Source organism: Cryptomeria japonica, chromosome 8 (assembly GCF_030272615.1).
Source record: "Cryptomeria japonica chromosome 8, Sugi_1.0, whole genome shotgun sequence".
NCBI classification, from domain to species: Eukaryota; Viridiplantae; Streptophyta; class Pinopsida; order Cupressales; family Cupressaceae; genus Cryptomeria; species Cryptomeria japonica.
In genome coordinates, this window is record NC_081412.1 from 725,280,549 (window position 1) to 725,308,009 (window position 27,461).

Sequence of the window (27,461 nt, forward strand, 5' to 3'; positions counted from 1 at the left end):
ATGAGCAGAATGAGATATTAACGGGTGCTCGGAAGCTATTATAGTTAAATTAAATTCAAAATTGTTATTTTCCATTATTTTATAATTTCAGTTTATGTGATCTTTTACAATCAAAGACATGTCAAGGGCAGAATCTGATTACATTAGTTGTTGTGCAATAGTATTTTGGCTTCTGAATGTTTCATTCCGTGAGTGAGATAATACAAGATTGTTTTAGTAGTAATTTATACAAAAAGAAGGTGAAAAGGGTTTAAATTTTGAGTGCTTTGATTATAAGTCGAGTCTTTTCATGCATTTCTAATTTGGGTTAAAATGGCTTAAAGAGTTGTGGTGTTACTAGTGTTGCTTTATGCATCTCTACCCATTCAGTAATTTTTTTAATATCTTACACCAAAATAGTTGCCTTTCGATGTTTTTGTTTTCTATGAATGTTAGATATATAATAATGTAATTCTTCCTAATTTAGATCTAGAAAAGGAAGTTCAACAGTAAAATATTGTTTGATGCTAGTTGATTGCTATTGGTTATTCTCTATTTTTCAAGTTGATCTCTTCTGCAATCGTTTCCCTCCAGTGACCTTTAGACTGATCAATATCATTTAGTTTTTACTCTTTAAATTAGCAATTAAAAAATGTTTTATACAGGCAGAAGAGCAAATGACTCATAGAATTGTGCATGCATGTCTAATGTCGGTTTATGCATTAATTGATGTTTAGTATCAGTTTTATCATCGTGCACCAAAATTACCTAGTCTTCAAATGTATTTCTTATATACCACCATGTATTTTGAGTACCGTTTGAGAGAATCCAAACCACTTTAAAGTGTACTTCACCCAAATTTAGTCCTTGAAAAGGAAGTTTAGCCTTAAAATGTTGTTGGATGTTCGTCAATTGCTATTGATTGTGCTACATTGTCCAAGTTTGTCTCTTTTGTAATCAGTTTCTCTCCAGTGAATTCTTATGATAGAATTTGTCATACACACAACTAATTTACCTAATTTACCTAGGATCTAATGGTTATGAGTTAATCACAAAACTAGTAAAATGAGTAAATATATTCAATATTCAATATAACGGAGCAAATTGCAAAACATGAAATACAAATATGTAGGCCTCTAGAATCCATGAATTCAACTCTTAATCTCTCCCAATCAGGTGTTGAGTTAACTGAGTCTAATTGAGGCAGAGATAGCATTGACTAAACAAAGGTAGCAATGTAACTTCCATCAATCAAAGATTGACGATGCAGTGGTGGTGCTTATGTACTTTAAGTCAAGGTGTAATATTAGCCACCTAGTGGAGAGTAATGAATATTTCTAATGCCCTAAGAAAACTAATGAATAAGGTGTAATTTTACACCAATCACCCCCCATAATGCAAGTTAGTAGGAAAGTGAAATGAGAAACGAGAAATGGGTCTCAAGAAACAAGTGATGTTATGTAATGCCCCTTCCTAATATTTAACAGAACCCTTAAAATTTTTGTGGTTCTTTGCTATGCTAGGGTCAAGAACTTGGCACTTTCTGACTCGAGATCCAATGAGGATGAGGTGAGATCATATAATGAACAAGCCAAGGGATTAGTCACTATGAATTTTCTGAATATAAAAAAACATTGTAGTTTCCAATGTAAACAGCAAGGATGATTAACATCCAAACTGTCATTAATGTATGCAAACTGCTTTTGTCCATGCCTTAGAAGATGAAACATATATGCAAGAATGTTTAACTATGAAACCTTGACACCAATACTTAACTCTTGATAGTTGTTATAGCTATTTGACTATGCCACACATAGGAATGCAAACTATTCAATGTTCATTAACGCATTAACACATAATGCTGAATACATTCATTGCTGTTAGAATGTTATGACTCCCCTTCATATGGCAATATTTTATCAAAACCAATGTTACAAGACTTGAGACTTCCCTCAGACTCGACACTCTGATTTTTGAACCAGATTCGGACTTGGACCATGAAATAGAGAGATTTTATAAAGATTTAAAACTTGTTTCATGCACCTTTTAATAAATAAACTTTAAAGATACAGTAAACTAATCGAATAGAAGCTACTTTGATCATATATACAAGTATACATTAATCACACGAGTATAAAAGTGGATTTTAGCTAAAGGAAACAGCATTATTAGATATATAAATTGTAAATAGTGTCAAATATATACAAAACTCATGGATTATGAAATCCACGGTATGAAAACAAATATCAAAACTAAAGGGTTAAGCTCAGAGGAGATTGCATTGCTTGTCCCAACATCATGGTAAGTCTTGCGCTAGCATCTAAGATAGGTCTTTGATGATGATGCAGCCATGATATCTGCTCGTGTCTCAGTGACAGCACCATCCAAGTGGTCTGTTTGTGCTCTCTCCTCTCCTGTGGCTATAATCTTGTCCTCTCAATCCCTTTCATAACCCATGCAATGTTCATCATTGTTAAAGATGAGATCTTCAGCTTTGGTGATCCAATTTGATCGTGGGTCAACCTCCTCTAGGCTGGTGGGAGATAAGTAAGTGCCCAAGATTTGTTTGTGATGGAGGTGAAGGTTGTAATGAAAATAAACAAGATCATTCAACATTTGCACTGACAACCTATTGTGCTTCTTGTAGTGTATGTGCTCAAACACACTCCAATTGTGCTTGCATCTTAACACTGTTGGGAAATTTCCAACCCGTATCCGATGAATTAACATTAAAGACTTATTCTCAAGTTACGATATCAATGTATGAGATAAAAATCTGAAATTTGTATGCAAATATGAAATTAAGTAATTTTAATGTGGAATTACCATAATTAGATCTGTCTTCTTAATGATGCTAATCAACCAACATAACATACTTAACAACATTACCTTATGTGAACTTATAACAGCAATAAATAAAGGATAACAAATAAGATAGCAGCAATGATGTACAAATCAATAACTTAAATAGCACCACATAACATAAGATTTACATGGAGAAACTCGTGGGAAAAATCTCCACCAAGAAGAGAGGTTAAATATGCTTGTCTTTGAAACAAGTGTACAATTAATTACACACTTCCATTCTCCTCTTTGCCTACAACATGGCAGCACCTATGTACTTGTGAACAAGCTCTTTACACCTCAACCTGTCATTATTCTTGTAGAGTAACTTTAAATTCAATTGATCCTTATAGATTCCACATCCAAGGAGCTGATAGACTCATAAAGAGGTCTTAAGCAACAAACTTGGCGCCCAAAGATGACTCTTCATTCCAAACGTCCAAACCTTGATTTGCCTCCTCAATATTCGAAATGACACCAGTTTGGGCTCCAATACTTTTCCTCTAACTTGAAAATTAAAAATTACATTAAATGCTATAAAAGGTAGAATACCAAGAGACACTTGTCTCTTTCCAAGTGCCGACTTGGAGGGCAACAATTGTAGAACACATGTTGACTACTGAGAGGGGCGAGGGGGGGAGGAGAGGTGCGGCGGTGAATCAGTAGAAAATGAATCTTAAATATTTTTATCCAATTAGATCCTTTTGTAAAATTGCTTTTAAACTGAAACTGAAACAATAATACAAAGCAATCATACATGGAACAACTGCACAAGATTTGACATGGAAACCCAAGATGGGAAAAACCACGATGAGTAACGCTGTTAGGATCTACTGTCCTAATCCAGCCTCACAGTTAAAATCAATTACAATCTTTAAGGGTACCAACCCTAAGGAGTCACCAAACCCCTATATTAAGAGCACCACCTCTTTCAACACTCTAACTCCACAATCTGAGCACCAACTCATAATCCTTATGGCACCAACCCAAAGGATATACAAAGGAAACTTCAATCAATTACAAATTGAAACAATTATCAATGTGCTTATTGTGAACTCAAAAACAAACTGAGAGTTACTGCATCAATCTGAACACTAAATACCACAATATCTTTGCAACACAATACATATGTTGTGATCTGTAGTAGACATGCTGAATTAAATGATATGATCAAGATGTTTCTGTATATATGACATTATGCACTAGTACAATTTGAAGAAAGAATGCAAATAATATGAACTATATCTCTGTGAGATCCTTCAATAAGCCTGTAAAAATATGGATGACTGTGATAAAACTTCAAACCACTGAATGGTATCATCAACTCTGAATAAGATTTCGAAAATACTGTTATTCTTATCACTTCATAGATTGTCACAGCAAAGACAAATCCAGAATCTCCGCACATTCAAATAGATTGCTAATCTGAAAATTATCGTCAATCTTTTGTACCCTGTCCACACTCAAAACATATATCAATCTGCAGTGTATGCTCTATCACTTTTGTAATCAAAACTCAACTCAAATTGAATCAATAATGGAAAGAACAATCTGAAATTAGGATCTAGTCTCACCACTGGATCTGCAGAACATATTCATGAAGATTATATATTCTTATTTGTCTGATGGCTCTCTCGTCTCAGACTTTGAAAACTATATTTCTCATCTTGTCTCAGCCTTTCAAAACCACAGTTGCTCTGAATATAATATTGCTGATATAGAAAAGAATTCTTCAGAAAATATGTATCATATTACCCAGCACTTTTTTAAAAGCTTACACAAAGTCGCTTTTTATCATGATGTCCAGCTTTGATAGTTAAGGATCTACGTATGGTAGTTATAAACTTATAACTGTTGAACAACATATTAAACAATAAATGTTTGATGAAGTTTATCACTTGCTCTTGTTGTTTCTTTTAGAAAAACAAACAAATACATGAGTCAATGTATCATTAAGGCAAAGGTTAGTTGTAAAACAGTTACAACTACCAAATGGTTGCAACTACCTAAAACTGATTGCAACTTCCTAAAGCTATCGACTTCAGTAAATCATTATTATTCATGACAAAATAAACTTCATGTCTTCATTCAATCAGCCCCTCAACTATACGTATTCAATCAATCTTCTATCAAAAGTTAAAACAAAATCTAAGCACAAACTTAAGCTTTTGTGGCATCAAATCTTCCGTCAAAACAAAATCTGAGCACAAACTTAAGCTTTTGTGGCATCAACCTCACAGTACTTTGCAGAGACAAATGTAATCAGATCAAAGGTAAAATCAATCTTGTATTCTTTGTATTCGTTGACTGTTATTATTATCTAATGTGTCTAACAACAATCACTCATTTGTCCTCTTCACTTGTCTTTTACCATCCCATTCTAGGCATCCACAAGTGGGGAAATGTTAATTAAATATTTATGTCCACAAGTCACCTTTACTGTTGCTAGTGGAACCTGTCATCCCTTAAGAATGTATTACAAACAATAGTGAAAATAAATATTACAAATTATTTTTCCCATACACCCTAAGTGCCTCAAGACACTTTCCAAGGATGCTGGAACTATGCAATATACTATAGGATTTACATGGTAGATGACACCTCACTCCTAACAAAATCATTGCATGGTTGTGGCTCGAGACACAAGTTGCAATCTTTTGAAGATTTGGAACCTTAGTACCAAACTTTTCTCACCATGCATCCCTGAGTTTTTTTCAGTCGTCCCTGTCCTTGGGACAGGGGACGCCCAGGGGACATCCCTATAAATTCTGCATATTAACAATGAATTCTATAAGCAATTTGACTTTGACTCTCAATTTAACACAAATTCGGCATAAGAATTCTACTAGTACTTTTATGTTAAGGTTCTATAATGTATATGTGCATGATTTATCCATGTTTTGATACGAATATTTAAAATTTCCCCATTTTATACAGTCATCCCCTAGCCGTCCCCAAAATTGGCTTGAAAAATCAGTGTCCCAGAAACACGTCCCTGTGTCCCCACGTCCCCGCGTCCTATAAATTGGGGGTAACCTTGATGTTAACATAAAAAAAGAACATTTTTAGGGTGAGGTAATTTTAAGTCTTTTTTCTTTTTACCTTATATGCCCAAGTCTTCCTCTCAAGACTCATTGAGTTTGGCAAGTCTTACTAGACTTGTTGGGTACCTAGATCACGAGTCCAAGGGACCTATTTAGTGCCAATCACTAGGAGGCTTACCAAGTCTTGGCAGGTTTGGGCAAGTCTTGTAACTATGATTGAAACCCATTGGAATTTTATAGATTGTGGTTATTGTTTCATTAGCTTGCAGGGACTTGGAGACTTGTTCATGACAGGGTTTTCACCATGCCATGGTGGGGCATGAGTAAAAGTGCTTATACTATGCATAATTAATGATTACTTTTTGGTTTTTCGTACCAAAAAATTACAAATTAAATTTATTTTAGCATTTAAAAAAATTGTATCTGCATAGTGTTGTGTAGGAAGGCCTCACAACACCCCATAAGAACACTTTTTGGCTTTCAGTTAGTTGCTTTTACTTCTTTTTGGATAATTTGACGGGCATTCCTAGGATTTTTGGGCCTTTTGGATGTGATGGTGGGGATGGATTTGACCCAAAACCTTCTAGAATAGGAGTGATCTACAATGACCTATAGAAAACTCCTCCAAGCCCTTGCAAATCTTGCCATTGAAGCTTCATGCAGACCAAATGATGAGCAAAATCTACAAATTCAAAAAATTTGAACTCAACATAAGATGAACCTATAAATGCAAATAAGCCAATTTACCCAAGAAATACTATCGAGAATAATATCTATTTGTTCTCATTATATAGAAAAAGATAAATCCTATAAACTCATGGCTTCAATGCCATGTTAGAAGTTTTCATATACACAACAAATCTACTCAGGAAAGGATTAACCATATGATATCATGACTCTAATACCATTTAGAAGTTTTCTTATACACAACAAATCTATAGACAACCGAGTGCCTATGAGCTAATTAGAGAACCAATAAAATGAAAAAAGATATCCAACATTCAATATGATAGAGCAAATTACAAAGAGTTAAATACAAATTTATGTCTCGAGTCCATGAACAAGGAGAAGATGTGTCTGAGAGGTCCTGATTTTAATTCTCAAATCACTCCCTATCATGAGGCGAGTTTAACTTATTCTATTTATGAAAGAGGTGACCTTGACTAAACATAGGTGGCATCTAACTACCATACATCAACGATTTATGAGGCAGTGGTGGCACTTTTGTATCTCAAGCCAAGGTGAACACATGCCATTATTAGCAACGAGGTGAGAATAATTAAATATTCCTAATATTGTAAATAAATAATTTAATAAGGTGTAATATTAGACCTACACTTTTGACTGATCAATATCATTTAGTATTTATTCTAGAACTCTGCAATTTAAACATGTTCTTATATTGTAAGCAGAGGTATTGTATTTTTGCAGAAATTATAAGTTTTTTGCTATGCATTTTAATTTTTTATCATTGAACAATGATTATTGATTACGTGGATTGAATTTGTCGGAAAAGAGATTAGAAACTATGCCTGTATCTTTTGCTTTGTTTATCCTATAGATGTCTGTTGCTACTTTATTGTCATAGTTATATGCCCTTTATTTCAGGTTCAATAACTCGCCTGATGATGACTCTGGCTTTTTAGAAGGATCTGATACTGACTCTGAGGATGAAAGAAGACCCTGCTTTGAAGCTATTGCGAAAAATGCCGGATCCCTGGATAAGGCACTTGAAGCAAGTGGGTTTACAGAACGGACCCAGGATGAATTAGAAAAGGTAACATGATCTGTATTTATTTTGGATGCTCAAGACCTTTTCATGATTTAAAGGCCAAACTAAGCTTTGCAGTTTCTGAGAAGAAGCTACAGATTGACTCAGTCAGGATCTTATCTGCAGTTAATTCATCTAGGGCTTTTTGTGTGAAAATCTATACTTAGCCTAGCGACATGGGATGAATACTTTTCATCAAGCTGTTGTCTCCTTGTGTCTAGCTGTCTTCAACTTTCTTGCTCTTGCATTTTCTATTTGCGAGTATTGAATATAAATTATGAGGAGCTAGATTCTGTATTTAGGCTTCTAATTTTAGTTGAATTTCTTGCAGTTTGTGTTTGACAAGGCTAATAATGGTGACCAGACAAGTTCTGATAACGAGGATGATTTGGAAGAAGAATATTCTTGCCACAAATCTGAGTTCACTGGGGACATTACCAGTGGTATTGATAATCTTTCAGTAGATGTTAATGGAGATAATCAAATGATATCAAGTTGTGGACCAATTATAGATGATAAATCAAATGACAGAATGGATCCCATTTCTGTTACTAACGATGAATATGATATGGCCCAACATATTGCTGCAAAGGATCCAAATATTTCAGCCAGTTTTGCTGGACAAGTATGATGCATTTATATATCTTATTCTTTCTAGTTGTTTTAAAGCATTATGTCATGATATTGCTACAATCTGGTGTTGATCTCCCTTCCAATGAAGAGTAATGTAAATACGTCATATGGATTGCCCAGTTTTATGCTTTTTGCTATAAATCCACTTTGTTCCATCTTTCTTCATGGTTTATTGTGTGATGTTTTGTTTCCATTGACAATCTCTTATTCTGTCGTATTTGCCTGGCATACTGGCAGGGTTATTATTTGTGTTAATTTGAAGCATAATTAACTTTTTGCAGTTTCTTTCTATAGTTGTTTGACATGGAAGCCATCTACCACTCTCTTTCCTTGAGTTCCTATTGCATCCTGTTAAATACGCTCTGGCAAAGAAGTCAAGCTCTTTACTGAATCTGCAATCATGTCAATCTTTTAAGAGCTTGATTTGAATGACTCATCCTCGAGTTTTACATGCTGAGAAAAATGTCTGATGGAAAGCTTACCTGGTCTGCTTCAGCTTGATCTGGGTCAAAGCCGCCTTGATTGTTATTATCTTTGAATGTTGGCAGCCTTTGACTCTGACTGTTGTTTGTTCCCACTGAAATATGTTGCTTTGCTTTCTGCATTGCATCAAAGTATACTGTGTTTCTGTTTAATGCACAATGTTTTGTTTCCATTTACATTCTCTTATTTTGTTGCCTTTGCCTGGTGTACCAATAGGGTTTTTCTTTTCATGTTAATTTGGAAGCATAATTGACTTATTGCTGTTTCTTTAGGTAATTTTTCTTTTCTTGGAAGCCATCTACCACTCGATTTTCTTGAGTTTCTGTAGCATAATATGCTTTGGCAAACAAGTCAAGCTCTTTCCTGAATTTGCAACCATGTTAATCTATTGAAGAGCTTGATTTGATTGACTTACTCTTGGTTTGTTCCTGCTTGATCTTGGGTGTTCCAAATATATATATATATATAATCAAAATCCAAAGTCAATGCCGCCTTGGTTGTTATGATCTTTGATTGTTGGCAACCGTTGACTGTGGCTGCTGTTTGTTCCCGCTGATATATGTTGCTTTCTGCATTGCATCTAGTGTGCTGTATTTCTATTTGTGGCCATTTTATTAAGAAATTTTGATCACTTAATTCATCAATCTAGTAGCATTGTTGTTCAATTGCTGAAGTACAGTTGCTTTAGCATGTTGCTTGTCAATATTTTTGTGCCCGAGATTTGACAAAATGTTGGTTTTCGAGCAGGAAGGAGACGGTGAATCTGTTACAAGTGATGATGATTCTGAACTTGATAGACGCTTGGATAAGCAGAGACGGCGAGCAGTTGCAGCAGCCCATAGTGCCAAGGGGTCATATGCCTCTAGAAATCATTCCAAGGACAAAGGTGGGCGGAGATCCCGAAATGCAAATATACAAATGAAGTCTGCTTTTTGGTGAAGGGTGTTAGCTTCTAAGTCCAAGCTGGTGGGATGTACGGCTCACTATTAGATCTGATTTTTTAATTAAAGTAGATGTTAGGCAGTTTCCTTCCCCCGTTATAGTCTTTTTGGCATGTACTAACTAGTCTGTTATTCTATTAGCAACGTTTTTTTTTAGTGCATGTAAAATTCATATTTCTAATTTGAAATCTTTTTCCCAAATTCGAAGAAATAGATGGCTAGGTGCTTAATTGGAAAAAAGATGGAAGTTTGATAAGGGGAAATAGCTTAGTATATTCATTTATATCTTATTATACAGAAAAAAGTAATATCTAAAGAAAAGGATTTTAGTATATTTAGTTCCTGCATCTACTGTATAGTCTTACCTGCTGGCTCATACTTAAAATATTGTTTTCATATTTCCTGTAGTCTTGCTTTATCTCAACTCACTCATTCACAGGTCTTTATTTAAGAAGAAGATGTTTGTATGCTTAAGTTTTTCCACCTGTATTTAATACAATTTTTACGTTTCTTGTGGTTGTGTTGTATCTTAAATCAGTTATTTCTTGTATCTTAAATGTGTCTTCATGCATTCAGACATATTTGGTCAGTACAGGGACTATTTTTAGTTGGGTTAGGGGCATTTGGGATGTAGTTTGACGCCATTTGGGTAGAGGTCACGAAAAGCATTCATTTAGGACGCCATTTTTTTTCCTTTCAAGGTTTTCTGAGAAGTACAATGGGGATCTAAAATGGGTTCAAATTGAATGTTTGTACCTTATGAGATATACTTTCTAATGGTATTTTTTCTTCTTTCCCAAATTTGCTGGTGGATCATAAATGCAGGCTATAAAAAATTAAGACAAGCCTTGGATTTATTTTGCATTCTTGACAATAGTTGAACTATCCTTCGGACTAAACTATCTATTCATTTGAGTCTTCTAAAAAATTAATCTTAGGAGATGTGCTTAAATTTGATTAATGATTATAGTATACATATTTAATCTTTTTAGATTGAATTTATATATTGTTTATTATATAAATAATATTTTATAAAAAAAAAATAAGTTGATGGAATGAGATGTCACCTTGAAAGCATCCAATCAAAGCCATCCTCTAGATTGAGAAAAAAATAAATCGAACGATCAAACCCAAATTTTTGTCAAATAATTGAACAGGTTTATTAAAGCTATTTGTAGACACCTGAAATTGATTATTGCATTTGATCAATTTTATCTGTAATTCGACTTATTTTCAACCTCCATATTAATTAAATAACTTTTTCATTATTTAATTAATGGTTGTTCATCTCAGCCTTCATTTGAAGTCATTTTTTGTTTCAATTTATTAAGTCCTAATCTAAAGTAAATTTAATTATTAACCTATCCCTATCAGTAACCCCCTTCTAAAAATTTTCCTCACATGTGCCGTCTTCAATCACTTAGCATTGAGATCTTAACCCATCTACTTTCTTCTCAATCTTTCACAAATTCACTTAATTTTTATTTAAGTATGATCAAATTCATTCTAAATCTCCACACTTACTATCTAGTCACTTCAACCTGTCGTGTACTTGGTATGGGCTTAACCTTGATTATAAAAAACGAATTTTTAATTCGTCATTTGTCCTCTCTGTGATGAAGACAAAGAGTTGCCTTAATGATAAATCCTTCAAAGGTATATATCATGTGCTCCCTCTTCTCATTCAATCTCATGGTATCATTAGACACAATCTCCTTGTTTGAGACAACTCAAGCCATTGTGGCTATTCATCCTATCCTTTCATTTTAGCTTTCCACATCATTTTCCTTAAAATCTCTAAAAGCTTGGCATTCATATCTCACAATTCTATGAAAGTAATGTTATGTTGAAACTTTGAGCACACATTAAATTGATTGATTGTGTAAGTCCTCTGCAACAAGGAGTCTAGCATAGGGTTTTAGGGTTTAATTGCCAAGTTTTATGGTTTGGATTTCTTCACCCAAATTTGAGTGTTTGTTTGATTTTTTTTATATTGTTTGGTTCAATAGCTAAATTATTCCCATTAACAAAAAAAATCTTACATACACTATTCATAAAATATTTAAACAATATTGTAAAAAGTTAGTTGTAAAACCTTATAAATAATCATAATTAGGTTATAGCGAGGCATTAAAACATTCATATGGAGCTAGTATGGTGTTTAAGCACAACAAAAGCTAATCTTTCATTGTAGGGAATTTATGATGGTATTTGTGGGGTCTACACCAGTAAAATAGTTTTAGCTAAAAAGTTTCTCAAAATAGGGTACTACTAGGCTACCATGGAACATGACACATGCCAATATGTTTAATGGTGACTAACTTGTTAGTAGCATGGAGATCTCATAAATGTACCTTTTCAAGCATCACAACCCATCACCTCACCTTGGCCCTTTTCTCAATGGGGTCTTGATCTAGTTGGTAAGATCCATCCATCCTTATCGAATGACCATAAGTTAATCATCACTACCACTTAATACTTCACAAAGTGGGTAGAATGCATTTCCCTCCCTTTTACCATATAAACTCAAATATCCAAGTTCATCTTATATTATATCATTTGTCACTATGGCTTCCCCTACACCATCATTATCGTCAAGGGTAGACCTTTCAAGAACCAAGATGCTCTTAATCTTTTTGAACAATTTCTCATCCAACATCAACAATTGACTCTATATTACCCCTAAGGTAATGACTAGGTTGAGGTAACCAACAATTTTTTTCTTAGAATCTTAAAAAGGTTGTTAATGATACTGGTTGTGATTGTCACTTTCATCTCAATCCTTGCGGGCCTACCATATTGGCTTTCACACCCCTACGAGAGCCAAATGGGTTTGAGCTCCCATTATTACATATTTTCTTGCAAAATCTTATTAATGATGAGTATTTGGTTGTCTATTTGCACCAGTTAGAGCTCTTAGATGAAAGGTGCCTCGAGAATAGAGTTCCAAATTGGTGATCTTGTCCTTGAAGAGAATCAAAGGAATCTATTATACAATGAAAATAATGCAATGCCCCCATTTTTAGGTTCACTAGCAGTGTGGTTGTCATTGACTTTTTGGGTTTGTGGGGGCATGTTTAAAGGGGTAATTTGATGTTATCAATGAGCTCAAATGGTTAAGAGGAATCATATAACACTTTAAAATGTTATTTCTAACTCTCGCTCTCGATTTGGGTTGCAAGATTCTTGGATGGAGTATTTTTTTTTTCGTTAAGTCATCTAATCAAAGTCTATTTATCATCTTTTATCATAGAGAACATCTTACATAGTAAAATTTTGATTTTGATGCATTTCAGTCATTTTCACTAATTAGGTGTAATATTGAGTTGTATTTAATTATTTTCACTAAGGCCACCTTTTTAATTAATTAAAATTATAGGACACCTCAGTGTTATGGTTCATTGAAAAGATAATAGAAATTTTTTAATGATGGGACATCTAAACGTGACTTCAAATGTTGGAAATGTTTTAAAAGTAAGTTGAATCACTTTCTGGAGTTAAAATGCTCAATAAATTAATAAAGTGATTTTCAAAGAGGTTCTAGTAAGTTACATACAAAGCTTTAAAAAGGGGACTTGGGAGCTCATTTGGATGTTGGAGTTTAATTATTTCTCTTATTTGAAAACCCTTATTGTTCTAGAGATTTGGACTTGGTCCATCTCAATCTTAGGATGAAATCCCTTTTGAAGAAAATTAGCTATGGTAGTGAAAGATCCACTTCAATTAATGGAGATATCTTATAGGTACTTCACAATGCATTTGTGATTGAGTTTATCAAATTTGTGAAGTCTCTTTTAGAAACAAATTTGCAGGTATTCTAGTTAAATTGCATAACTCTTGGTGTTGGATGTCTTGCCTGAAGTTTTTTTGGAGTTTGTTGGAGTTTTGAATGATTTATTTATGATGGTTGATATAGAGATTGAAGCATACAAATTATTTGTGGAGTTGATCCGATTGTTGGGCATTGCTATCACAGAGCATTGCAGTTTTGTTTATGCTCATTAATACTAGATTAGGTGATTTGGAGCACGTGTTGTTGGGCATAGGGTTTCTTGTGTTGTGGTTGGATGCCTAGGATTCGTGGTTACTTTGTGTTGTGTTTTAGGTGCCTTGATGATTGATATGTGTGATTGTCATTTTGAAAGAGGAGCAACTAGTGTTTGAAGGATTTGGCTTCATTTGGGATTTTTTATTTTTTATTTTCATACCTACATTAGCCCCATTTTGCAACAATAGCATATGGGTATGCTTGTATTATGATTTTAATGTATTTTGGCTATTTGGATATTGTACTATTTAATGATAAATTGTTGTCCACAAATCGTAATAAATCTAATAATCGTTACTAGTTGTGGGTATTTTGAATATTGTGCTTTGGAATGTTATTTCTTTATATATCACTATTGCAAAAATTACTATCACATTATCTATTACTACATTGTGGGCTATCTTTCAAAACATCAAAAATAAAAAAACACTTCGAAAATAAGCAAGGGTGTATATTATAGTGGTATCAAAGCATACTTTTTTCTTACCAGCTTGTTGGGTGGTTTTGAGATTTGATTTTTTAGATTGAAGAATGGCAACAAAGGACAATAAATGGTTGGCAAGATCACTTTGTGAAGCAAGTAGAAAGCTTGGTAATCAATTTCAATCAAGGGATGATGCTTTGAACACACTTAAAAGGGTGTAAGAATGTTTGAACCTTGTTGAGTAGACACCTTCTTAATTGATGCAGATAGCTCTATTTTTTATAGTGTCTCGATTTAACACAAGTGGCTGAGACATTTAGATGATGAGATTAAGATGATGGTTACTTCTTGTTTAAGTGAGATCATGAGAATTGCAACACCTTTAGTCCGTTATGGTGATAATACAATGCAAGAAGTAATGTAATTGATTGTGGATAACTTTCGAGATCTTGGTGCTATTAAAATTTCTCACGTTCTTAAAAGGGTCACCATACCTAATATACTTTTATAGGAATCAATTTGAGTAAACTCATGCTAGAATTAGATGCATGGTTTAATATACATACTTCTCCATTCCTTGCTTCAATCAGGGAAGATTATGATAATGATGTTATTGCAAATATACAAACAATTATGATTTTGTCCATTAATGAGAGTTATGATGCGTCTAAGTCTCTATTTTCTATCCTATCGACTAACAGGAAGAAGATAATTCTTGAAATCCTATTAGTTAATGAAAGGTTAGTTAGAAGAGTGATATCTCATTGTGAAAATACGTTGAAATCTTTCGTAGATGATAAGGAGAAGGTGTTTGAAAAGAAGTCCATAGCAAGAAAATTTAATGTAGTGATTGTTATGAAATATGATGAATGTGAGATAGATCCACATGCCATCTATTTGTTCATGCACGTGGCTCTGATGGATAAGATTGTGCATGAAGGAAATGACATAACAAAATCCTTGAATACACCTCTAGAACTATCCAATGAAGTTGTTGACACTAGTACAAATGTTGGCATAGTTGAGATCATTAATACACCTTGAGATGATGGGCTTGTTGAAGACAAAAAGGATGTTTTTTTCAAAACAACTAACAATGATGATTCTTTATCTCATTACAATGATCATGACATGGGCGACTTCAAGTTTGAGTACCAAACCAAGCCTATGGAGAGAATTTCTTATAATGACATGAATATTGGTGAGTTCGAACGACTTATTTAAAGAGACGTCCTCACAACAAGAACACAACGAACATATCTTCTCTAAACAAAAGCAAACAACCTCATAACACATGGGATGAATCTCCTTTTGATCATGATGATGTTCTGATTTTAGAGTACAATGCATGCAGGGAGGATGGTGTTGATTTTATTCTTGAGAACAAATCTGGTTTATCATCACATGAACTTGACTTTGAGTTGAGTTCTAGTGACTTTGATTATTTGGATCCATAATTTATTGTTGAAAATGATAATGGAGAGGCACAAGTGATCTGGGACAACCTTGGGGTGATTCATGGTAGCTATTTTTAGTATTCATCATACTAGAAATTCACTTTCTTGGTATGATCATGATTGGAAGATTCAATTCTTGGTGTTAATTGACAACCCATTCTTTGAGACGGGTGTCGACATGGCTCATGACAATTCACTTTTTGAGTTGGATGATGGAACAATTCTCAATTGTAGCATTACACTTGGAGAAAATAACAAGGTTTGGGATCCTAGAGTTGATTTAGGACTTGATCTGGAGTGTGGTTTCCAACTTGGTGTTGATCTTCGTTCACATTATGAGGTGTCGAGTTACCCACTTGGTAGACCACTAGTTATGAAATATGCAAATGAGGAGACAAATGAAGATTGTATTTGAAGTTATATGACACTAGGAGGTATGATCATTGCTAACTACATGAGGAATTGGAAAGTAATTTGGGTATGCAAATCAATAGCTTCAGTTGAGGATCATTTATTTGTTGGTACTTTCTTTGAGTTGCATCAATTTTGCATGAAATTGTGTCTTGAATTTTGGATTTGGCCAACGAGTGGAAATTCACACTTTATCTGAGTTGAGTAGTTTTCGATGCCTTTCATTTGAAATTGGAGATGTAGTTTCTTCTTGGGATGTATTGAATTTTGGAAACCATTATTGATTGGGTTTTTATGCTTGGGATCCTTAACAAGAATTGGTGGAGCTTATTAGGGAACGTAGGTATGATCTTTGGAGGTATACTAATGAAGATTTCAATAGCGATAACATTGTTCTTTTCCTTACCATCTTGTGGTTTCATCTACTCATATTTAGAAGGATTGGAGAGGGATTTTAAGGATTAGAGAAATGAACAAATGTACACTCTTGGGTGTGTTCCTTGGCAAAGAACAAAACTTTAGTTTTGAGCTTGCTAATTGGTTACAAGTTAGTCACTTTACATCATAGTTTGCTCTCATTCAAGGGAATTGACACATTATTCTTTGTTAAGGAAGTAATAGTTTTCAATTGGAGATTGTTTGGAGATGTTTCCCAACCACTTTTGAGTTATTTTCATGTAACATAATGCTTTTTACACATGCTTATATTTGGTAAATTTATTGGTATTGTTGTTGTCCTTTATGTAGAGAACTAAAATCAGATTGTACTTCATTGATTTCAATTTTGAATAGAGGTCATTAATGTTTACTCCATACCTCCTAACTTAGAGAGATCATCTTATGAAGGTTTTGTCATGAAAACTTCAATAGTTTACTCTTGTTGGTTCAAGATAGCAAACATTTGGATGTCTGGGTTCATTGTTCAAAGGCTTCTGGAGTTGAGAGTTTTCACAAGTCTTCATGGTTGTACTAGATTAACGCATAGGAGACATGCTAGATCCATTTGGTGTTATGTTGGTGAGTTTTTTAGATTCTTGCAAAGAATTGATTTTCTTTTAACAAGAAGACTGGGAGAGTTTACATTTGCAACTGTGACTTTGTATGACACCTTGAGGAGATATACTAAGGATTGAAGTTGTGGGAAATTTTTTAGTGTGAGTATTGTTGTCCATTTTCTAATTAGCCTATCCATGACTTCAATTCTAATGAGTTGGATGACTTCTTTAGGCTAGCAGTTGAGTACTTTATGTTTGTAGCTGGTTGGTAGAGGTGATTTGCTCAAAGGAGATGACTCTTTAGTTACTTCCATATTCATATCTCTTATATTTTCAATGGGATTTCAAATTGATTACTATTGTCCTTAAATTTCCATGTTGGTTATGGTGACATATTTATATGAGTAGATTGATTTTAAGCCTTGGTAGGCTTTAGGACAACTACTTATAAGTGCTTTTCTAGATAGTTCATTTATTTATTGTTTCTACTATAGTGAGTGATAGTCACTATTGTTGGAGTAATTAGGACACTTAATCTAATTATTTATTAATTAGGTTGTCTAATTACTTTTTCACTTAATCTAAACTAAGGTGCTTTTGAAAAAAAAAAAATTAGGCTAATAATAGTTTAAATTGTTTCATTCATTATGATTGTGACACTTGGCACATACTAATTTAATCTAGCCTTTGGGGTTTGCATCTACGATTTCATTCATCCTTTTACAAGAAATCATTAATTTATTGTAATTGTGAATATCCAATATTGTAATCAATGAATTTTGTAATAATACATAATTTTCAAGTTGTTATTGAGCATAAAATATTTTTTTGATCTCTTTTGTGTGACGTGTTTTTCTTGTAGATGATTCTTGGCTCTGTGGTTGTATCATCAAATTCTACATGGTATTAGGGAAAATATGTGAAGTTCCTATCCACATGCTTGAGGGATCCAACCCTGGGTGTTTTCTCTGTGCATATTGGGCTCAAACGGAGGTTGTCATCACATTCACAATGTCCCAAAATCCCAAGAATAATTATCGTTTCATCAAAATTCAATTAGTTGAAATTTTGGGTCAATTTTGTCGAGGGCAAAAAAAATGAGGCAAAATTTGAGGGTAGCTAAAAAATCTAGATACTTTGGAGCAAGACGAAGGCGGAGGCCACCATCATGTTCAAAATGGTCAAATACACACAGATCAATTGTTTATTTGTCAGAATCTAAGAAGAGAAAAATTATTTCTTTTTGGTGCTAGGCTCTTTTCACTGGGATCCACACCAATTTGCTACCATTTCTTGATCTACATGTAGGGACAAAGGTTTTAATTTCCGAGTTTTCAAATTTTCTCTCAAAATCTTTTTTTTTTTTGGTTTTAGCCTTTATTTTTCTTAGAAAATCCCCCCAAAAAAGGCTCCTTTAAGATTGAAAAAGCAAAAAAGAAAGAAACTCTAGTTTTTTTATATATTTTTCTAAGAAAATGAAAATTTTCATTTTCCAAAAATATAAAAGCCAGTGTTCAGGCTGGAAAAATTAAAAAATATCACAAGAGAACATGTGTGTCTTTTCTTTTTCAAGGAACTCTTCTAAAATTTAAAAAAAGCATGAAAAAGTGCCTTAAAAAGGTACGGGTACGTGTGATTTTTTCCCCAAGTGCTACCCATTATTACCTTCAGCATCTATGTACAAATAAACATGCATCCCTTTTTTCGATGCAAATGTTTTTTTTAAATTTTAGGGAGATTCTAGATTCCCAAAAGATTCTATCACATGCAAGGTTTCCAAGCAAACCAATTTTCCAACAACTTTGGGAGGAATATTCTGTGAGAGAATAACACATCCCAACAAGGAATAAGAATATTCTAGTGACCAACATCTCTTTTAGGTGACCAAAATATTATGGGAACATTTTGTTGTTGACATTAGCACATTAGTGGCACTCTCTTCAAGCTTTTTGACATGTGGGTTTTTTTGGCCATAACTTGGGCATACGAGCTCAAGATTGCACATATCGTTAGAAAGCTAGTTCCAGTGCCAATCCAAATTTGTAGGTGGATTTATAGATTCAACACTAATGTTTAATACCAAACCTCTAAAATCAACATTTAGTTTTGGGCGCCTTTCTTAGAATACATTATCAAAAAGATCCGAGTCCTTTTCTACATGATATCATCAAGTACTCAGAGATCTCAATCTTGTCCTTTTGGGATCCTTTCTTAGAATACATGCAAATCAAGTCTCTATTTGTATTGAGGGTTTCTATTTTTGTACCATTTTGGAGATTATTTTAAGGAGTGAATAATTTATAAGGGTTGTAGATCTAAATATTATGGGAGAAATAAACATGGGAATGAATTGTGTCCTAAATTCTCACATAATGTTTTTCAACTATTGCTTGAGAGCGCATTAAAAACCCAAGTTGTTCTTTGGAGGACGCATTTGAGGGTTTATCTATCCAACTTTATGACAGACATAACACAACTGTTGTCAAATCATTTTTTTTAGAGCTTGTTCAAAATTAGTTTCCATTGGTTCCTTGTTTGTCACCTTCAATAGTAATCGATTGTGTACATTCTTGTGTTATACACACACGCCCCATCTCTGATATGAACCCCCTTTGTTTCACTAGCTTTGTTGTAGTTTTGCAACAACCTTATCATGTAAAGACTGCATGAAAGAGAGAGAGATTGGATCAAAGTGAATCCTTCAACCACACAAGTGTAATACGAGCAAGAGGTGAAGATTGGAGTATTGTAGAAAGTTGCTCATTAAATCTAGGAATGTCCATCTTATATAATTTCAATCAAAAAGCCTAAGAACAAGGCGGGGTGCAGAGTTTAAGATACAAGTTCAAAGCTTGGATTCTTGTAGAATGAACAATAATGAAAGACCCATGCCTTTTCAAACCTAAAGGGATCTTTTAGGAATCTATCAATAAGACATGAAGATTGGTACAAACAAGCGATGAAGAATGGACTAAGGGCTCACCATGAATTATAAGAATGATAGCAAAACATAATGATAAGAATGAAGTTGAAAGAATAATAAGGATGAAATTGGATCAAGAAAGAACTTTAAATTTTGAAGAGCAGGAAGAAAGAATTATAGACCTAGGTCAATAAGCCTAAGATAAACATGAATTAGACTCAAGGAATGAGCCTAAGAACAACATAAAATAATGCAAAATCAACCAAACATGGACTTGGGAAGAATATCTTGAAATTCCCAAAATGTTTCCTACCTCTAGGTTTTAGTCTGAAATTCCCAAAATGTTTCCTACCTCTAGGTTTAGGTCCAAGTTAGGCACAAAATCTTAATTTTATTCCTATGCTTGATTTTCTAAAGTGTTTCCCAACTCCAAGTTTTGATCAAGTCTTCCAAAATACTTTCTGTAGTTTGAGTTTTGGAGATGAGTTTCCCATTTGTATTCCTAAGTCCGAGTTTGGCATAATGGGTTCTTAATTTGTTTCGAAAGACCAAGTTTTTAGTTAAGGTTTCCTAAAACAATTTCAAAATGAATGAGATTTCAATATCTAAGTTTCATTGTTGGAAGTTCATTATCAGCATTAAACGTCAGAGTTACACACAATCGAATTCCTACCAGCATGTCAAGACAGTGAGTTCAAGACTGAAAAATTTGGAAGACATTCTATGTGTCTTGATGTTGGAAATTAAGGTGTCTCAACCTTAGCAATTCCAAATTATGTGTAGACACATAAATTTTTCCACTAAATTAAATAAATATTTAATATTTATTTAATACACTAATGTTCTTCTATTAATTAAATTCACATTTAATTCATTCATTACAATCCTATTCTGCTAATTTAATTAAATAAATTTCATAAATTCATTTAATTTCCCTTTCCTCTCATTTAAATAAATTAAACATTTATTTAAAATCCCTAACCAAAATTGCTATTTAAGTAAATCAATATTTATTTAAAATCACCCATCCACTTGCATTATCCTACAAATGCAAGTTGCACCGCTATTTTAATTAAATAAATTATTTAATTGAAAGCCTATTTATCCTTACCCACTTGCCAAGCCCTCTTGTTCATTAACCTTCTTCTAGATTCTTCTAAGCCCTTCAATTTAGCCCAAACCCCCTTCTAATCACTTGCACAATCCTAATCCCAAATTAACCCCCAACCCATCATCTCACCCATTTAAGACTCTTACAAAGTCTTAATGACTTCCCTTATTAAACAAGTTAACCCACATGGGTCTTGTCCCCTTGACCCAAAGCTTAACCATGGGTAAACCTTGGATAATAGCTTTATTCAATAACTCAACTAGCCATGGTAACCCTCATGTCTCCTCACGCATTTAATGGTTCTTACCTCTCCTCTCAAGCCCTCTCATGATGCCACTTGTCACCATTACATTGGTGGAAGTTGAAAACATGGATCAAGGATCAAGCCCTCCTCATTCAATCCTAGCCCTTGCTAAGTCAAATCAATCTTGACCCTCCAATCAACCATTTTGCCTATAAAAGGAGCCTCATTCCTCAAGCAAAGGAGGAAGAATTTTAGCATTGTTATTATAGTTGTATAAGAATTCACACTTAAGCTTTCTCATATCAATACTAGTTTGAGCATTTGCATAGAAATAGGATTTCATTCTCAACCACATTCAATCCTTCATTTGGCATCCATGACTTCATGCTAAAAATTGAGGGCTACACTCAAGCAAGCTTTGGATCTTGCAGAAGAGAAGAATACAAGAGAGGCAACAAGAAAATCATGGGAAGCATCTTAGGGAGTCTCTTCTCCCTTCTTTACACTTGTTTATGCTTCTTTTGTGTGCTTGTTAATATTTTTTAATATGTATGTGAGGGATTTTAGTTCATTTGTTTTGGTTTTTGGTTGAGACTAACATATTAACACTTGATTTTTGTTTGTGGCTTGTATGCCCTTTCATGTGCATCATTTTGGTGAACCTGGCGTGAATCCAACACTAAGAAGTTAAATTTTTAACTAACAAATTTGAAACTTGCAGATTTTCCACGCAGAAGACGCACTTTAGCGCTATTGTCACATGTTTCAGCCCTTTTGTTCGGAGTTGTAGTGCTTCTGCAAATACCCATCATGGTGCATCTGTCTGTGTTTTGGTGCTTCTGTCATTTCCTTCAACGCTATTGTTTCATTTTAGCGCTTTTGTAACTTACTTTAACACTTTTGCATTATTTAGATGCTTTTGTTCTCTGTTCTAGCGCTTTTATTTTTCTTACTAGAGTAGTGCTTTTGTAACAGGCAAAGAGCTAATTTGTGCAACACAAAAGAAAATTCTAGGCTTGTAAGCCCATCATATTGCATAACATTTTGAGCATTTTGCGGGTACTAATTTTTCTTGCAGGTTTAAAGGAGTTAGTTTAAGTTTAGTTAACTTTTTATCTCAAGTATTTTTTTTTTTTTAACAAAAAGGCTTAAAAAGAACTCATTTCCATTTTGCAAGGGTTTAAAAATAACTTCATTTTTCTTTGGTGCTCGCTAAAAATAACTTCATTTTTCATTTTGGTGCTATAAAAAGGACTTCACCTTTTCTTTCTTGCAAGGATTAAAATGAACTACAAAAAAATGTTTCTTTCTTGCAAGGCTAAAAAGAATCTCACATTTTATTTTGGTCCAAGTTAAAAAGAATCCAACATTTCCTTTGGTGCAAATACAGGGAGCTACACCAGGTCGTGTATCGAGGATACACAATTTTATCGGTAGGGGTCACATTACTACACGTGTGGGCCTAGGAGCATATAGTGGTGACACGACCGCTTGCAAATAGGGACAAAGCAGCTGGCCGACCTTATGCATATGGATATGCTGGTGTAGTTGTCTAGCGAAAGTTGGGTAGACTAGAGTATTGCAACGAGTTTTGGATGATATAGACATGATCATCTGAAGGCCGTATATGGATTATGAGGTATGGGTGGAGGATGGGATATATATGTCCTATGTATATATGTCTAGGTATTTGATCGAGTGGATGCCCTTTATTATTGAGAGATTTTTGCATAGTCGGGTCTATAGATAATATGGGCGATAACAGGGGATACCACAGGGAGCCTGTTTATATGCTCGTCGTTAGCAAGACATACCCGAGTGAGAGTCTACCATTGATAGTACTCCAGTGATGGCCGAGTATATGTGTCTAGCTGACCAGATCTAGGATTATGGAGCCAAAGTGGTAGACACGAGTATGAAAAAGGAGTAAACTACGTATTGGATTGCACATGTGGTGGCTTGTTTATCCGATCCAGTAGAGCCAGTGTGGACTTTTTATGATGAGGAGGAGCAACCACATGGTCGAGGAGGATAGAGACACAAAGAGGATGATGAGGGGGATGATGGGGGTGGTAGTGGAGGTGGTGGTAGAGGTGGTAGTCTTGTGCCAGGTGCAGTTGGAGGTGTGGTGGGAGATAAGCAGACTACACAGAGGAGGAGATCAAATGTTCTTCCTCCACTGACTCCTCAGATAGAGATAGGTGCAACATGAACTTCCTCTCAGGTTCCCATCCAGATTAGGGTGCCTTCTCATCAGTAGGATGAACATATTAGGGCTATGCAGATCTTTGTGTAGTAGTTGCAGGCATAGGTTTTGGCGCAACAACGACAAATTGCCTAGCTGCAGACCGAGAGAGATACTACGATAGAGTGATAGGGACGAGAAAAGGCCCTTGCTGATAGATTAGATAGAGCAATCACATGCACCCCTCTCAGAGACACACTTAGGGATATACAATACTCAACCAAGAAGGTCAAGTATTACCGGCGTTTATACGAGGATTCAGTCCCTCGAGAGCGGAGAGCACCTAGCTATGTTGCAGTTGCAGCCACCCAATCTGGACGCAGTCATTCCAAGAGAGAGAGCAGAAGCGTGACGAGACTAGTATGACACGATCCTCCTGGCTAGGACCCAGGAGCGGGGACATCTGTCGCGAGACTCAATTGTCCCATTTTTGTGATATATATCACTTTTGATGTATCTCATATACAAACATGATGTTTATTTGTATATTTTGACCTTGCTTTGAGATTATATGAGATATGGCAACAATTTTCCTTTGGTCCACATGTGATGTTCTATGATGACAACTGATGTTTATATATAGATGTTATGAGTTTATGATGCTTTATGATGTTTATGATGATCTCATGATGATTTTATGGATGTTATGATGGTGGTTTTATCATATGATTTGTAGACGTATCAAGCACATCATGATGTATGGATGCAAATATTTTTCTTAATGGCATTTGTATATGCATGTTTTGATGTATGAATGCAATGGATGTTATTTAGATGATGATGATTATCTATATGTTTTGAAGGTGATATATGCTTACTTGATAAAAAAATGTCAATATGATGATGATTTATGTTTTTATATGATAAATGTTGGAAATATGCCTTGATTTCTTCTGACCAGTGTTCGAGTTGATCGGGGTAACTTACCCCGATGGAACAACTTGCGGGAAGGTATCGGGTTGTGCTTTCCCAATGGACTCTTCCTATCGAAGTTACCTTGGCCGATGAACTCAACTTCTCGGAATGGTTGTCATTCGCTACACCGAAGTCCTGATGTGTTAGCTGTCTTTTGGTTGGAATGCTTCGCATAACAAAATAGTTGTTTATAAGTCATCTCGATGACCCGACGAAGTCGACTTTGGTCATCTGGGTAACTTTGTCTATCGGGAGGACTGGATGGGAGTTGTGTCGATAATCAATGGATCCACCTTGGGTCATCGGAGTGCTATCGGCTATCGGAGAAGCTATGTTGAAGTCTGGTCGATGCCCAATGGTTCCGGTCTCAAGCGGTTGATATGTCATCGGATATTGGGAGTGAAGTTTTATGGTTGTGTTGATTCCTGATGGATCCACCTTCGGTGTTATCGGGTCGCATTCGGTGTCGTCAACGATCGGGAGTTGATGTTCTTCTTTATGCTAATGGCCGATGGATCCGCCTTCGGTGTCATCGGGGATCGGTTGTTCGAGTTTCTTCTTGTGCCAACAAATTTCATGTTATGTCGAAACCCAATGAAGTCGCCTTCAGCGATCAGGTTGATCAGGGATCGGGGAGACAACAAGAAGGTTTTGTCGATGTCCCAATGGGATCGTCTCTGGGTCATCAAGAGATCAAAGTAACTCGTTTGGATTATTTCCAATGACCGATGGGGAAATATCCGACTGCGGATGGTCGCCCGGATCGAAGTCCAAAAGACAAGTAGGCGGACACTCAAAATGTTTTTGTCGAGGTACTTGAATATGAACCGACCCAACTTCCAGATGAATGTGGTTTAATTAGTTTCCACGAGTTCATGAACCGACTGGCAATCGCTCGACGGTTACACTCCGAAGTTGTTATTCTAACTGACAAGAATGTAATGATATGATTCGACAGATGGCATGTTTGCAGTTAGAGGATCAGAGTGATCATTGTTGTATTATGTCAGGAGTTATTGTATAATTCTAAGTGTGGCCAAGTAGAGCTAAAGGAGAACAATGGTTGAGCATAGCAGAGTGAAGCAATAGGTCTGTGCTGATCAGAGAAGAACGAAGTGACTACGAAGGGATGCAGAGAGGCTACGTTGTTGTAGTCTTGCATGTTTGTAGTCTTGAATGTTCTGCATGATGTTATAGCAGAGTTCCAAACTGTGTAGACTGAGAATGAATACCTTCTCTATTAAGACTGTATCTTTATTGTAATATTTTTACTGTAAATAAAGTAGTCTTTCAGTTGGGTGGTGGGTTTTTTCCCATAAGGGTTTTCCCACGTAAATCTTGGTGTTATTTCTCTACGTGTTTAGACATTTGAATCATATGTCTGTGTCATCTTAATGTGTTGCAAAATAATTTTAAAAGGCATTCTTGCTTGATCCCTTATTGAATTGACGTTAGGAGAGCGTTTCCGCATCTGGCTTTCCTTACAATAAATGCATTTATGTGATGGTTCCATGATATACATAGGATGTGATGATAATAATGATGATAATGATGATAAATGAAACTAAATCTATGAATGAATGCAACTAAATGCACTAATGATCAGTTTAATTGTGTCTCGTTGTCATTCCTTTTAGCCAATTATTTGTGCCCTTTTTGTCATTATTGAGCTTTTGAAATGTTGGAAGTTAATACAAACATCAATGGTATAATTGAACCATGATGACTTGAGTATAACTTACATGAGTTTTGATATTGCAAAATGACACAATTGTCGAGGTATAATTGAACCAAGACGACTTGAGTGTTGTTTGCATAAAACAAACAAGAGTTAACCATTTTTATGTGCAAAATGCGAAATGTCTTCAATGATATGTTTCCAATCACGTCTTGAGATAAATTTGCATCATATGAATGATTGCCTCACAGATAGCAAGCCAAATAAAATATCACTCTCCTTCGTTGCTACTCTAATGCAGTGCATCCTTGAGTTGCTCAAGGGATCTAATAACTCAAAAATCAAGATACAAATAGTCAAACTTCATGCTAAGAGTAAAAAAATCATGATTCAGAATATATCATCTATCGCGTTTTGTTTTGTGTTGATTTTGATTTTGAAGTCTGATGATTAGTCTTGACATTTGTCTCTATGGTATGCCTTGATCCTTTATTGTTTTAATTATGTCTGTGCGATGAAAACTTAAAGCGGCATGCCCCCACTGAGATTAGGATTTTGCTCCTAGCTATGAACACCTCTTTCAATGTGGATATATACATTGATCGCCCAGCCATGGTGAGAGATTTATGCGGATAACTGTTCAGATAATCAAGGACAGTGACTACACTAAGTGTGTCCAAGATTTTGCTATGTGTTTACAAAAGCTTTGTGATGGCCATATGCTTAGTGTGAATGGATGTAAAAAGATATGATATGGGTACATACAGATGGAAGAGTTGATCTATCACAAATAGCGCTTGTTGCCAGGTTTTCACTATTTGTTTTTATTGCACTTTTTTATTTGTTTTCTATTTCTTATATTTTTCTTGATTTTTTGTTTTTTTTCTAGTTTTTCCTTATCAATGCATTGGATAACTTAGGTATAAATTTTTTTGAGATGAAAACTCTTGATAGGTTCGTCAAACAAGTCCCCTTCTGATGTAGATAACTGACATGCCCCTGATCTGTAAGAAGATATGATGACAAAAGGACCTAGCCACTTTGGTTCAAACTTGCCCTTCTTTTATCGATCTTGTTGATTGCGAGGATTTTCCTTTAGTACCAAATCACCGATTTGAAATGATCTTGGATTTACCTTGTGATTATAGCTTTGGCACATGCATTGTTGATATTCTTTGAGATGATCAAAATCACCTTGTCGGCGCTCATCTAGCAGTTCCAATTCTTGCAGCTTGTTTAACCGATATTCCTCATCTGGAATGAGTCCTTTTAGCGATACTCTGAGTGATGGGATCTCAAAGTCAATAGGTAAAAT

The 27,461-nt window shown here is 34.9% G+C and overlaps 1 protein-coding gene across 2 annotated transcripts in view; it reads left to right on the forward strand.

Annotated features, from left to right (window-relative positions):
- LOC131046748 (uncharacterized) overlaps positions 1-9,906 on the forward strand; it is a 47,006-nt gene extending 37,100 nt beyond the window's left edge. For both annotated transcript variants that reach the window (XM_059209519.1, XM_059209520.1), the window contains 3 exons: positions 7,476-7,644; positions 7,970-8,263; positions 9,502-9,906. In XM_059209519.1, the coding sequence (XP_059065502.1) occupies positions 7,476-7,644; positions 7,970-8,263; positions 9,502-9,693 (655 nt within the window). In that variant the 3' untranslated portion in view covers positions 9,694-9,906. The remainder of the gene's footprint in view (positions 1-7,475; positions 7,645-7,969; positions 8,264-9,501) is intronic.
- The last annotated feature ends 17,555 nt before the right edge of the window (positions 9,907-27,461 follow it).